General features: G+C 44.6%; 1 protein-coding gene and 1 long non-coding RNA gene across 2 annotated transcripts in view; one reads left to right on the plus strand and one right to left on the minus strand.

Annotated features, from left to right (window-relative positions):
- LOC101907407 (uncharacterized) overlaps positions 1 to 11829 on the plus strand; it is a 37870-nt gene extending 26041 nt beyond the window's left edge. The window contains exon 4 of the long non-coding RNA XR_001501986.3: positions 11557 to 11829. This is a non-coding gene — a long non-coding RNA (uncharacterized lncRNA). The remainder of the gene's footprint in view (positions 1 to 11556) is intronic.
- Positions 6417 to 7346, minus strand: OR10V1 (olfactory receptor family 10 subfamily V member 1). Its single transcript, NM_001390588.1, has one exon. The coding sequence runs from the start codon at positions 7344 to 7346 to the stop codon at positions 6417 to 6419; it is 930 nt and encodes a 309-aa protein (NP_001377517.1).
- Positions 11830 to 14232: the final 2403 nt, after the last annotated feature.

A 14232-nucleotide genomic window follows, 5' to 3' on the forward strand; every position in this document is an offset into this window, starting at 1 on the left:
GGGTGGTTGGACTAGGTTATGCACAGACCAAGCTGCCATATCCTGCACAAGTGGCACACCAGCTGCAAAAGTCAGAGAGCACCTGGTCCATTACCCTGTGTGTGTGTGTGTGTGTGTGTGTTAATTATAAATTGTTGTCGTTTAGTTGCTAAGTCATGTCCAACTCTTCTGAGCCCAGGGACTGTAGCCCACCAGGCTCCTCTGTCCATGGAGTTTTCTAGGCAAGAACACTGGAGTGGGCTGCCATTCCCTTCTCCAGGGGATCTTCCCAGCCCAGGGATGGAGCCCAGGTCTCCTGCATTGGCAGAAGGGTTCTTTACTACTGTGCCACCAGGGAAGCCCAATTATAAATTACAAACTTGAACATTCTCCACGTGTTTGACTGGGGTGAGACAATTTCTGATCTGTAATTTGCAGTCCATTTAGACAGCCCACTTACCTGAGATCCCACCTACCAACTAAAGATCCTGTATGCTGCTACTAAGACCTGGCACAGCCCAATAAATAAATATTAAAAAAAAAAAATAAAGTAGTGGTTCTCTTCAAAACCAACCAACCAACAAACAAACTAGTGGTGACCAAGCGTCCATAGGAAGTTACTCAAATATGCCAAATGTGCGTCACTTGAAAATAAGGCTTCTAAATGGCTAGGTTTATATGTGTTTTAGTGTATTTTGATTGTATGAAAGGATTTGATATGCTTTCTATGATGTCCTTCTTGAAAAGATGGTTTAGTCTGGATTGCATGGTGAATTGGTTACTTCTTTGCGGCAAAAGGAACCACTCCAGACTTAAAATACCAGTCATTTTATTTTCCCAGGCTTCTGTGGGTAGCATTTAGGCCAGCTCAGCTGGGCAGTCCTTCTGCTGGTCTTGATGGGGTCACTTATGTGGCTTCAGACATCCGGTGGTTTGACTGGGGCTGTTCCAGGGAGCCTCAGCTTGGCATCCAGTTTGTGCTCCGTGGGGTGTCGCCCTAGCTCTGGCTTCTTCACAGGTCAGTCTTAGGACAGCGAGAGAAGACAGGCTCCAAAGGGAAGGGTGACAGCTGTGGCACCTTTGCGGACGTCCCAGGGACCAGCGAGTCCTGTGTCCCTGGAGGAGCACCTTTGCGGACGTCCCAGTGACCAGCGAGTCACGTGTCCCTGGAGGAGCACCTTTGCGGACGTCCCAGGGACCAGCGAGTCCCGTGTCCCTGGAGGACAGAGGTCACCTAGATGCATGGATACAGGACAGCGCGGCCCCCTGGGGCAGGTCCCATGGAGATGGGACCGCAGAAGGTATTCACTGAGCGGCTTTCTATCTCGTTGGACGACAGTTCCCAAAGAGGAAGACTGAATTCCTCCTGGCCTATTCTAGATATTTGTCAATGACTTGGAGAAGGAAATGACATACAATTATAATTTTGGCCATGACATAAAATTCTGATGAATGAGATAAATCCTGAAAATCACTTTGTGAGTTTGGATCCCTCCAAAACCAATAAAAGCAAAATGTATCGTGTTAAATAAAGAGTTTTGCATGTACGTTAGTAAAATAAATTATGGTCAGGCAGCATTGAGAGTCGTATGAAAACTGTACTTGGGGACTTGCCTGGTGATCCAGTGGTCAAGACTCTGCTTCCATCCCTGGTCAGGGACATAAGATCCCACATGCCCGTGTGGCACAGCCAATAAAAGAAAGAAACAAAGAAAACTATATTTGATTCATATTTATGAGACTAAAATGATCAAGATTAATTAATAAAAATACAGTTCACAGGTAAAAGTAAAAATTAATGGGTGAATTTAACTCAGATGACCATTGTATCTACTACTGTGGGCAAGAATCCCTTAGAAGAAGTGGAGTAGCCATCATGGTCAACAAAAGAGTCTGAAATGCAGTACTTGGGTGCAGTCTCAAAAATGACACAATGATCTCTGTTCATTTCCAAGGCAAACCATTCAGTATCACAGTAATCCAAGCCTATGCCCCAACCAGTAATGCTGAAGAAGCTGAAGTAGAACGGTTCTGTGAAGACCTACAAGACCTTGCTCCCTGGAAGAAAAATTATGACCAACCTAGGTGGCATATTAACAAGCAGAGATATTACTTTGCCAACAAAGGTCTGTCTAGTCAAGGCTATGGTTTTTCCAGTGGTCATGTATAGATGTGAGAGTTGGACTATAAAGAAAGCTGAGCATGGAAGAATTGATGCTTTTGAACTGTGGTGTTGGAGGAAATTCTTGACAGTCCACTGGGCGGCAAGGAGATCCAACCACTCCATCCTAAAGGAGATCAGTCCTGGGTGCTCATTGGAGGGACTGATGCTGAGGCTGAAACTCCAATACTTTGGCCACCTGATGCGAAGAGCTGACTCACTGGAAAAGACCCTGGTGAGGAGCTACCCCACACCCGAGGTCAGGGGCAGTGGCCGAGAGGAGCAACCCCACGCCCAAGGAGCAGCGGCTGCATGGGGAGGGCCGAGAGGAGCTACTCCACGTTCAAGGTCAGGAGGGGTGGCCGTGAGGAGATACCCCTCGTCCAAGGTGAGGACCAGCAGCTGCACTTTGCTGGAGCAGCCGTGAAGATATACCTCTCATCCAAGGTAAGAAAAACCCAAGTAAGATGGTAGGTGTTGTGAGAGGGCATCGGTGGGCAGACAGACTGAAACCATAATCACAGAAAACTAGCCAATCTGATCACATGGACCACAGCCTTGTCTAACTCAATGAAACTAAGCCATGCTGTGTGGGGCCACCCAAGACAGATGGGTCATGATGGAGAGATGTGACAGAATGTGGTCCACTGGAGAAGGGAATGGCAAACCACTTCAGTATCCTTGCCTTGAGAACCCCATGAACAATATGAAAAGGCAAAATGATAGGATACTGAAAGAGGAACTCCCCAGGTCGGTAGGTGCCCAATATGCTACTGGAGATCAGTGGAGAAATAACTCCAGAAAGAATGAAGGGATGGAGCCAAAGCAAAAAAAAAATACCCAGCTGTAGATATGACTGGTGATAGAAGCAAGGTCCGATGCTGTAAAGAGCAATATTGCATAGGAACCTGGAATGTCAGGTCCATGAATCAGGGCAAATTGGAAGTGGTCAAACAAGAGATGGCAAGGGTCAATGTCGACATTCTAGGAATCAGCGAACTGAAATGGACCGGGATGGGTGAATTTAACTCAGATGACCATTATATCTACTACTGTGGGCAGGAATCCCTCAGAAGAAATGGAGTAGCCATCATAGTCAACAAAAGAGTCCAAAATGCAGTACTTGGATGCAATCTCAAAAACGACAGAATGATCTCTGTTCATTTCCAAGGCAAACCATTCAATATCACAGTAATCCAAGTCTATGTCCCAACCAGTAATGCTGAAGAGGCTGAAGTTGAATGGTTCTATGAAGACCTACAAGACCTTTTAGAACTAACACCCCAAAACAGATGTCCTTTTCATTATATTGGACTGGAACGCAAAAGTAGGAAGTCAAGAAACACCTGGAGTAACAGGCAAGTCTGGCCTTGGAGTACAGAATGAAGCAGGGCAAAGGCTAATAGAGTTTTGCCAAGAGAACACCCTGGTCATAGCAAACACCCTCTTCCAACAACACAAGAGAAGACTCTACACATGGACATCACTAGATGGTCAACACCAAAATCAGATTGATTATATTCTTTGCAGCCAAAGATGGAGAAGCTCTATACAGTTAGCAAAAACAAGACCAGGAGCTGACTGTGGCTCAGACCATGAACTCCTTATTGCCAAATTCAGACTGAAATTGAAGTAAGTAAGGAAAACCACTAGACCATTCAGGTATGACCTAAATCAAATCCCTTATGATTATACAGTGGAAGTGAAAAATAGATTTAAGGGACTAGATCTGATAGACAGAGTGCCTGATGAACTATGGGTGGAGGTTCGTGACATTGTACAGGAGACAGGGATTAAGACCATCCCCATGGAAAAGAAATGCAAAAAAGCAAAATGGCTGCCTGAGGAAGCCTTACAAATAGCTGTGAAAAGAAGAGAAGCAAAAAGCAAAGGAGAAAAGGAAAGATATAAGCATCTGAATGCAGAGTTCCAAAGAATAGCACAGAGATAAAAAAGCCTTCCTCAGTGATCAATGCAAAGAAATAGAGGAAAACAACAGAATGGGAAAGACTAGAGATCTCTTCAAGAAAATTAGAGATACCAAGGGAACATTTCATGCAAAGATGGACTTGATAAAGGACAAAAATGGTATGGACCTAACAGAAGCAGAAGATATTAAGAAGAGGTGGCAAGAATACACAAAAGAACTGTACAAAAAAGAGCTTCTTGACCAAGATAATCACAATGGTGTGATCACTCACCTAGAGCCAGACATCCTGGAATGTGAACTCAAGTGGGCCTTAGAAAGCATTATTAAGAACAAAGCTAGTGGAGGTGATGGAATTCCAGTTGAGCTATTTCAAATCCTGAAAGATGATGCTGTGTAAGTGCTGCACTCAATATGCCAGAAAATGTGGAAAACTCAGCAGTGGCCACAGGACTGGAAAAGGTCAGTTTTCATCCTAATCCCAAAGAAAGGCAATGCCAAAGAATCCTCAAACTACCGCACAATTGCACTCATCTCGCATGCTAGTAAAGTAATGCTCGAAATTCTCCAAGCCAGGCTTCAGCAATATGTGAACTGTGAACTTCCTGATGTTCAAGCTGGTTTTAGAAAAGGCAGAGGAACCAGAGATCAAATTGCCAACATCTGCTGGATCATCAAAAAAGCAAGAAAGTTCCAGAAAAACATCTATTTCTGCTTTATTGACTATGCCAAAGCCTTTAACCATGTGGATCACAATTAACTGTGGAAAATTCTGGAAGAGATGGGAAAAACAGACCACCTGACCTGCCTCTTGAGAAACCTGTATACAGGTCAGGAAGCAACAGTTAGAACTGGACATGGAACAACAGACTGGTTCCAAATAGGAAAAGGAGTATGTCAAGGCTGTATATTGTCACCCTGCTTATTTAACTTCTATGCAGAGTACATCATGGGAAACGCTGGGCTGGAGGAAGCACAGGCTGGAATCAAGATTGTCGAGGGAAATATCAATAACCTCAGATACGCAGATGACACCACCCTTATGGCAGAAAGTGAAGAAGAACTAAAGAGCCTCTTGATGAAAGTGAAGGAGAAGAGTGAAAAAGTTGGCTTAAAACTCAACATTCAGAAAACGAAGATCATGGCATCCGGTCCCACCACTTCATGGGAAATAGATGGGGAAACAGTGGAAACAGTGTCAGACTTTATTTTTCTGGGCTCCAAAATCACTACAGATGGTGACTGCAGCCATGAAATTAAAAGACGCTTACTCCTTGGAAGGAAAGTTATGACCAACCTAGATAGCATATTCAAAAGCAGAGACATTACTTTGCCAACAAAGGTTCGTCTAGTCAAGGCTATGGTTTTTCCTGTGGTCACGTATGGATATGAGAGTTGGACTGTGAAGAAGGCTGAGTGTTGAAGAATTGATGCTTTTGAACTGTGGTGTTGGAGAAGACTCTTGAGAGTCCCTTGGACTGCAAGGAGATCCAACCAGTCCATTCTAAAGGAGATCAGTCCTGGGTATTCATTGGAAGGACTGATATTGTAGCTGAAACTACAATACTTTGGCCACCTCATGCGAAGAGTTGACTCATTGGAAAAAACCCTAATGTTGGGAAGGGTTGTGGGCAGGAAGAGAAGGGGACAACAGAGGATGAGATGGCTGGATGGCATCACCGACTCAATGGACATGAGTTTGGGTAAACTCTGGGAGTTGGTGATGGACAGGGAGGCCTGGCGTGCTGTGGTTAATGAGGTCACAAAGAGTCAGACACGACTGAGCAACGGAACTGAACTGAACTGATGACCTTTGAAGGAACAGGTGCAATCTTCTAGTTCAGCTTTGTCTTCTCAGATATAAGGAAACTGAAGTCTAGAGGCTTAGAGAGACTTGTACAAGGTAACACATACTCCTACTGGCAGAGCGAGAGTAGAACAAGGAGAGCATGACTGTGTGAAGACAGCTTAGTCTAGATTTCTGAATACTTGTGTTCTCATCCTGGTATATATTCTGGTAGCCACTTTAGTTTTCTCTTCTAAAGTAAAGAAGACAATGATACTTATGATGGGCTAAGTGAGAGAACCCACATAAAGTACCTCATACCCAGTGGATGTCCAATAAATAAATGTTGCTACTCCTCCATCCACGCCCAGGACACTGTGCTGCCCTGTGTGATAAAGCTGTATTTCAGTTGGTAGCATCCACAGCCTCTAGTGCTCCTAGAATACCATGTCTCTGTTGAGTACACTCTTGGCTCCTGCAGACCATCCGGGCATAATTATTAACAGCGTCCCATTTCATTCTCAGAAGTGTCCTGATTTAAATAAGTCACAGAACCACCCGACCTAGAGCCTGCGTAATGCCCTCCTGAGGGCATTTTTCAATTCTTTGTTCCTCATACTATAGATTAAGGGGTTTAAGATGGGAGTGATGAAGGTGTAGACCACTGACACCACCCGGCCCGTCTCAGGAGAGTAGCTGGACCTGGGGGACAAATACATGAAGCTGGTGCAGCCGCACTGCAGGAGGACCACCGAGAGGTGAGCGGAGCACGTGGAGCAGGCCCGGCGGCGCCCTTCCGTGGACCGGATCCGTAAGACGGTCACCACGATGAAGACGTAGGAGACGAAGATCATCGAGAGGGGAATGCTTAGGACGGTGAAGCTGATGGCGTACAGAGCGGACTGGTGAACGTGCGTGTCCGCGCAAGCCAGGCGCATGACAGCAGGCATGTCGCAGAAGAAGTGGTAGATTTCACTATTGTTGCAGAACGGGAGGCGGAAGATTAAAACTGTCAGCGGTAGTGACAGCAAGAACCCTAGTTTCAGGGACCCCACCATCAGCTGCACACACAAGGGCCAGCTCATGAGGAGGGTGTACCCTAAAGGGTAACGGATCGCCATCAACCGGTCGTAAGCCATGACCGCGAGCAGGACGCAATCAGCCCCTCCCAGGAAGACGAAGAAAAACATCTGGGTACCACATCCAGTGATAGAAATGGGGGTTCTGCCCATTGAAAGAAGGTTTGCCAAGGCCAGGGGGGCGAGGCAAGATGTATAGAGGATTTCCAGAGCTGCCAGGTTAGCCAGGAAAAAGTACATGGGGGTGTGGAGGGAATGATTGATCTGAACAATAAGGGCTATGAGGGCATTTCCACCCAGGCTGGTCAGGTACATCGCCAGGAAGGCCACAGAAATCAGCGCCTGGACCTTAGGGTCGGCTGAGAATGGACGAAAGAAGAATTGCACCTTTGCGGTTTTATTTATTTCTTCCATGGGTACCACATTGGACCTACGAAAAGGGAAGATGACAGGAGTCTCTAGGGATCTCTTTTAAGCTTTTTGCTTTCTGTTGGGGTATAGCTGATTAACAGTATTCCGATAGTTCAGGTGAACAGTGAAGGGACTCAACACACATAAACGTGTATCCGTTCTCCCCCAAACGCCCCTCCCCGCCAGGCGTCCACATATCACTGCGCGGAGCTCCTTGTGCTGGTCAGTAGGTCCCCGCCAAAGTCCCTGACCATGTCTTCCCCCCATTCTAGATGTCTCTTTTAACATGATGCTTTCCCAACTTCTCCATGCACAGAGGTACTTCGGCAGCTTTCCTTTTACAGCGGAGCATGTGACATTACAATTTATGGTTTGGCCCTCTCTCAGCTTTCTCCCTTTTCCTTCCTGCCCTGAAGACTGAAAACTCCTGGGTGCTGGGGGTTCTGACGACCTTTACTTTAACTCCCGTCTCCAGCACAGTACCTGGCAGAGAATATTTCTCAAGAAGTATTTCTGAACAAACGAATGGATAAAGTCAATTTAAAGTTCAAATTTACAAAACAGATAAAGTTGGGTATCAGTTCATCATGGGAAACTTGAAATAAAAAGTTTTAGGAACATATAAGTAGATACGTGACAAAGTTTAAAGAAAACCAGGCATTGTGATGCTGTATCAGAAGCTCCATAGGTTACAGGCATATACGATCGATACTGTGCATAAAACAGGTACCTAATGAGAACCCAGCATAGCACAGGGAACTCTGCTTAATGCTCTGTGGGGCCTGAATGGAAAGGAAACCCAGAAAAGAGGCAATATATGTATATGAATAGCTGCTGTACTCTTCCGTACGGTCGAAGCTAACACAACACTGTACAGCAACTATACGCCAGAAAAAATTAAAAAAACAAACTCTGTAATTTAGTTTAAAACCTGGAGACTTTAATGATTTGTTTTGCTTCCTCTCCTTTATCCAATAATATCAGTATTTATTTGTCCCTAAACACTGATACTGTCCTTCAGAATTTCTCATCTCTAAAGACTAATATCATATGATATAACTTATGTGCAGAATCTTAAAAAATGATGCAAATGAGCTTATTTACAAAACAGAAACAGACTCACAGAGAACACACCAGGGGGTGGAGGGGTAGACTGGAACTTTGGGATTGACATGTGCTGTGCTCAGTCACTCAGTCGTGTCTGACTCTTTGTGACCCCGTGGACTGCAGTCCGCCATGCTCCTCTGTCCATGAGATTCTCCAGGCAAGGACACTGGAGTGGGTTGCCATACCCTCCTCCAGGGGATCTTCCTGACCCTGGGATAGAACCAGGTCTCCCACATTGCAGGTGATTTCTTTACAGTCTGAGCCACTAGGGAAGCCCAAGAATACTGGAGTGGGTAGCCTATCCCTTCTCCAGGGGATCTCTGGACCCAGGAATTGAACTGGGGTCTTCTGCATTGCAGGCAGATTCTTTACCAGCTGAGCTACCAGGGAAGCCCAGGACTGACACGTACACCCTGCTATATTTAAAACCGATAGCCAGCAAGTACCTGCTCTATCGCACAGGGAACCCTGCTCTGTAACAACCTACATGGGAAAAGAATTTGAAAAGGAATAGATGGATATGTATAACTGAGTCATTTTTGCTGTACCTGAAACTAACACAACACTGTTAATCAACTCTAAAATAGAAATTAAGGACTTCCCTGGTCGTCCAGTGGTTACGAATACACCTGCCGATGCAGAGAACGTGGGTTTGATCTCTGGTCTGGGAAGACTGCGCATGCTGCAGGCCACAACTGGTCCTGCGTCCCCCTGAGCTCGTGTGCGGCAGCAGAGAAGCCGCCGCAACGAAGAGCAGCCCAGCTCACAGCAACCGGAGAAAGCCTGCGAGCAGCAGGGAAGGCCCAGGGCAGCCGAAAAGAAACAAACACTTAAGCAGTTAAAAGATTTCGCTTATCCTTTGCTTGGTCCCTTCCCGCTGCCCCATCAGTTCTATCCGCTGTTATCTTCCATTGGCCTTCCTTGTAATCTTCCATTTCTCTTCTTTTCTCTCTATAGTTCATCTTGCTCTCCATGATCATATAATTCACCTGCTTAAGAGTTTTTAATGCCTTCCTGTTTGTTAAACGACAGCTTTCACACCCCTCTGCTGGTTATTCAGTCTCTCCTGGGTCTGGCTTTCCCGGCTAACCCCACTGAGGACGGCCCTCGGTCATCCCTGCTCCGCACCATGTGGTACTCATCGGCCTCTTATCTATCTTTCATCTTTCCGCTTCATGTGATTCTGTTCTCTTTCTAGCAAGAAAACTTCTCCCTTTTGCCTAATGCAGATTCTGCCCACTTTTAAAATTCTAGGTTATGTTCTTCTTTTGCGAAGCCTTTCTGGAACACTCCAGTTTAAATCTCTCTCCTTTCTCCAAGATTCTTTGTCACTCATAGTGTTATGATTTTAGGGTTAATATACAGTCTTTACTGTATCTGTATGTTCTGTTCCAAATTGTATTCGAGGTTCCTGGAGGACAAGGGCTCTGTCTTCTGACAAATGATCATTTATTACAAGGTAAGTCCTAGACAAAGTGAGAGTGTTGAGCACGTGCTTGGGCTGGCTTACTTCATCCATCCCAGTGGCCCCCAACCTTTCTGGCACCAGGGACCTGTGTCTTGGAAGACAGTTTTTCCATGGGCCGGCATTGGGGGAGATGGTTTTGGGATGATTTAAGCACATTACATGTATTGTGCGCTTTATTTCTATTATTATTACATCATCTCCACTTCACATCATCAGACATCAGGTCCCAGAGCTTGGGGACACCTGCATTAAACCACTTTAGTAAGCGTGTACTATTATCTCCCCAATCTACAGATGAAGACATGTAGGATTAAAAGGTTAAAAAGTGCTTTGAAGTCACGTAAGTTAGCAGTAGGAAAGCTAGCACTTGCCAGTCTGTTCATAGACTTCTGTGCTTAATCTTCGTCTGTACTACACTGCCTTCCCCTGTGCTTCATGTCTCTGAAGTGGTGGCTTGGGCGGTCAAGCATCAGCCTGCAATGCAGGAGGCTTGGGTTTGGTCCCTGGGTCGGGAAGATCCCCTGGAGTAGGCAATGGCAACCCACTCCACTATTCTTGCCTGGAGATTTCAATGGACAGAGGAGCCTGGAGGGCTGCAGCCCATGGGGTTGTGAAGAGTCAGATCCCACCGAGCGACTAACACTTCCAGCACTTCCAAGTGGCTTTGTTATTTGATTATAGTTCAGCCATAGGTAGAACTCTAGATGGTCTATTGGGAAAAGAGCACCTAAGATCTGAGACCAAAAATGTTGGATTACAGTGTTCCTGGACTAGAGAGGCATGATTTTAACCTGGACCATGGTTTACCTGCATGGCCTGATTGACCTTAATGTTTCACCTGTTAGCACAAATTTGGGCTCACCTGAAGAAAAAAGTAAAATCTTGATTTGAGAGTTCTGACTGTGGGGTAAACAGGGAAGGGGGAATGATGTTCTCTCACTCAGAGGCTGAAAGCCTGCTTGGGGCAGAGGTTTCTGTGCCTCCTGGAGAGACTCGTACCAGCTGGAGGATTTCCACATCAGACGTACCCAAACAAAAATATATTTGTCCTTATTCTTGAATAAGTGTTATTCTTGAATAACGCTGTTTATATGTCATTATAAATGAGTTTTATATATGAATTTATGGATGCATAAATGGCATTCATAAAATTAATTCATAAAATGAAATATATATTTTATGTTGTTCAGTCACGAAGTCATGTCCGACTCTTTGCAACCCCATGGACTGCAAATTTTAAATATGTCTGCAAATCTGAGAAAATTATGTGTCTGAAGACACTATTTACTTTCTAAAAGAGACTCCAAGAGTATTTTCTGGCAGCAGCATCTGGAAAGATGAGTCAAAATTATGTCCCTTTTCTGTTAATACCTTGAGTCATATGGAATTCGCTTCTGAAAGTTGATAATGGTGGCATATAGGCAATCTCACAGAATAGTTTTCAACGTAATACTTTCACAAGCACACCCTTGAGTAAATCAAATGAACTGTTCAGACCAACAGCATTCAACAAAAGGTATTGTTCTTCTATTGCATAATGCTAGATAATATTTACTGGGTCCTGTATACCATGCTAATCATTGTACATCCTCTCCCTTAAGTGGCCCTTCAGTCCTTTATTGTCTGTATTTTTTTCAGATGAAGACATTCAGGCTTAAAGGCTTTAACCAACTTGCCCAGCTAGCAAATGGGAAAGGAACAATTCCTCGTTCAGGCTGAAGCAAATCTCAGCTTCCGTCACGAAAATAAAGTACACAGAGCAGCACGCTGTGCGTAAGGCCGACTGGTAGGTGTCCCAGAAAGTCAAGTCCCTTCGTCCGAATTGTCCTTCATCAACAAACTTTTTCTCCTTGGAGTGAGTGCCACAAACCTTTCTCAGATCCTTACAAAGTCAGTGCTCGGAACCCTAATTTATAATCTCCCTTTTTTCTTTTTGCTCTTTCTTTTCACCCTCTCTCACCAACTACTCACTAAATCAATATTCATATTCATAAATTTTTAAAAAATTAATTTTATTGGAAATAGTTGCTTTCCAGTGTTAGTTTCTGCTGTACAGCAAAGGGATTCGGCCATGCACACACACACATCCTCTTTTCTGGACTTCCTTCCCATTCAGGTCTTCACAGGGACCAAGCGGAGTTCCCTGTGCTGGATGTTTTCATTCGTTATCTATTTTAGTAAATAGTAAAAACATTTATTAAGACCCTCCACTATGTCAGGCATAGCTCTAGTTTCTCGGAGAAGAGGGAAGAGGGTGGAGAATTATTCAGTGTGTCTACACTCAGAGAGCTCAAAATCGAATGAGAGATACAGTAATAAAAAGAATATAAGTCAAGTTCAGCTAGTGAAGCCGCTCAGTCGTGTCCAACTCTTTGAGACCCCATGGACTGCAGCCTACCAAGCTCCTCTGTCCATTGGATTTTCCAGGCAATAGTACTGGAGTGGATTGCCATTTCTTTCTCCAGGGGATCTTCCTGACCCAGGAGTCAAACCCGGGTCTCCCGCATTGTAGACAGACACTTTGCCGTCTGAGCCACCAGGGTGTCGTAAAAAGGCCAGTGTGTGAGGAAAACTCAGGCACATCTCTTTCTATCCAATAATGCTTTTTGAAAAGTTCATGTAATTAGAATTATTTTTTTAATGTATATGGGGGATTCTTTTCTTTTTTTAAAAAATTTATTTTTTAACTGGAGGATAATTGCTTTATAGAATTTTGTTGTTTTCTGTCAAACCTCAACATGAATCAGCCATAGGTATACACATATGGGGGATTCTTAATGAGAAGGAACCTTCTAGCTATTCCTCTTATAACAGAAGCAGACATTTTCTAATTCTTTGACCTCTATAAGTTTGGTGTTTGTGATGATGGATTTTTTTAAACCAGAGAAATCCTTGAAAGGACCGACATCTCTGTATTTCAAGGTTAGGCTAGTGTTGGACTCAATCTAATCTAGGGGCTTCCCTGGTGGCTTAGTGGTAAAGAATCCACCTGCCAATGCAGAAGACACAGATTTGATCCCTGGGTCGGGAAGATCCCCTGGAGAAGGAAATGGCAACCCATTCCAGTATTCTTGCCTGGGAAATTCCATGGACAGGGGAGCCTGGTGGGCTACAGTCCACGGGCTCAGAAAGGATTCAGACATGACTGAGCGACTGAAACAGCAGTCTGATCTGGATCACGATCCCTTGACCATATTGGACAGAGCCTCCTTCTTGCCATTCGCCATTCTGAAAAGCATGGATTTCACTGCATGTGTTCTGGAACTCCCCTTCAACTGTCTAGTATAGAACACTGGTTCTGAGTCAAAACTGAACTTTGTTTCTGGGAAAATTTCCATACTTAGCTTCTGTTCCTGGACAATGTCCACCACGAGGCTTGTCCTGGTTACAAGTTAGAGTTTTCCCCAAGCTTCTAAAAGTGGAGTCTAGAAGAAGATTCTTACCTTTTAATGTAGTCATGTGGATTACAAGTCATTGCAGATTTACGTGGATTCTTTGCTAAACGCTGAGGATGCCAGCGTTCTGTCTTCAAAGGATCCCCAGGCTGGTTTGCTGATCACTTATGGATTCAAGCATATCGCTATGTTAAAGCACTTCTCAAACTAGATCTGATTCAACTCTGGGACTGAGAGAACGTTTCATCCTGCCTCTTCTTTCTGTATAAGGCAAACCTGGCTTTACTTATCATATCTTTGAAGCCTGGAACTAACCTCTGAAGTTCCCGTGATGTTTAGACTCAAAATTATCATCAAATAATGACATTCATAATAACAAAGCTGACTGAAGGGACACTCTTGGTCCCCAGAGATGACTTGGGAAGGTCTGCCTGGGAAGCATAAAGCTACAAGATTAAATTCAGTGTTCCTAATATTTAAAATTGCATCAGGAATATTCCATTGGTACATCTTCCCTAAGGATTATTTTTTCAGTCACTTGATGAATTCAACGATGAGGTCAGTTGGGGAAAAGAAAAATGATTATTTTCACTGATTTACCTTGAAATCATATTCAAAAAAGGAAATGTCCACATGGAGCATTATTCGTGGCTCTTTTCCATATTCTGCAACATCCCATTCTCTCTCTGTTTTATGATTTTATTTATTACCTTGACTGTGCTGGGTCTTCGCTGCTGTGCGGGCTTTTCTCTGGCTGCAGCAGCAGGGGCTACTCTCCTGTTGCAGAGCACGGGCTCCAGGGTTCTGGGGTCGGTAGCTGTGACATGTGGTCTCAGTAGTCGTGGCTCCCAGGCTCTAGGACACAGGCTCAACAGTTGTGCACGAGCTTAGCTGCTCTGCGGTGTGTGGGATCTTCCTA

This window comes from Bos taurus, chromosome 15, assembly GCF_002263795.3.
Source record: "Bos taurus isolate L1 Dominette 01449 registration number 42190680 breed Hereford chromosome 15, ARS-UCD2.0, whole genome shotgun sequence".
In the NCBI taxonomy this organism is placed as follows: Eukaryota; Metazoa; Chordata; class Mammalia; order Artiodactyla; family Bovidae; genus Bos; species Bos taurus.

Coding starts and splice junctions, on each gene's coding strand:
- OR10V1 (NM_001390588.1), bottom strand. CDS start 7,346: ATGGAAGAAATAAATAAAACCGCAAAGGTGCAATTCTTCTTTCGTCCA.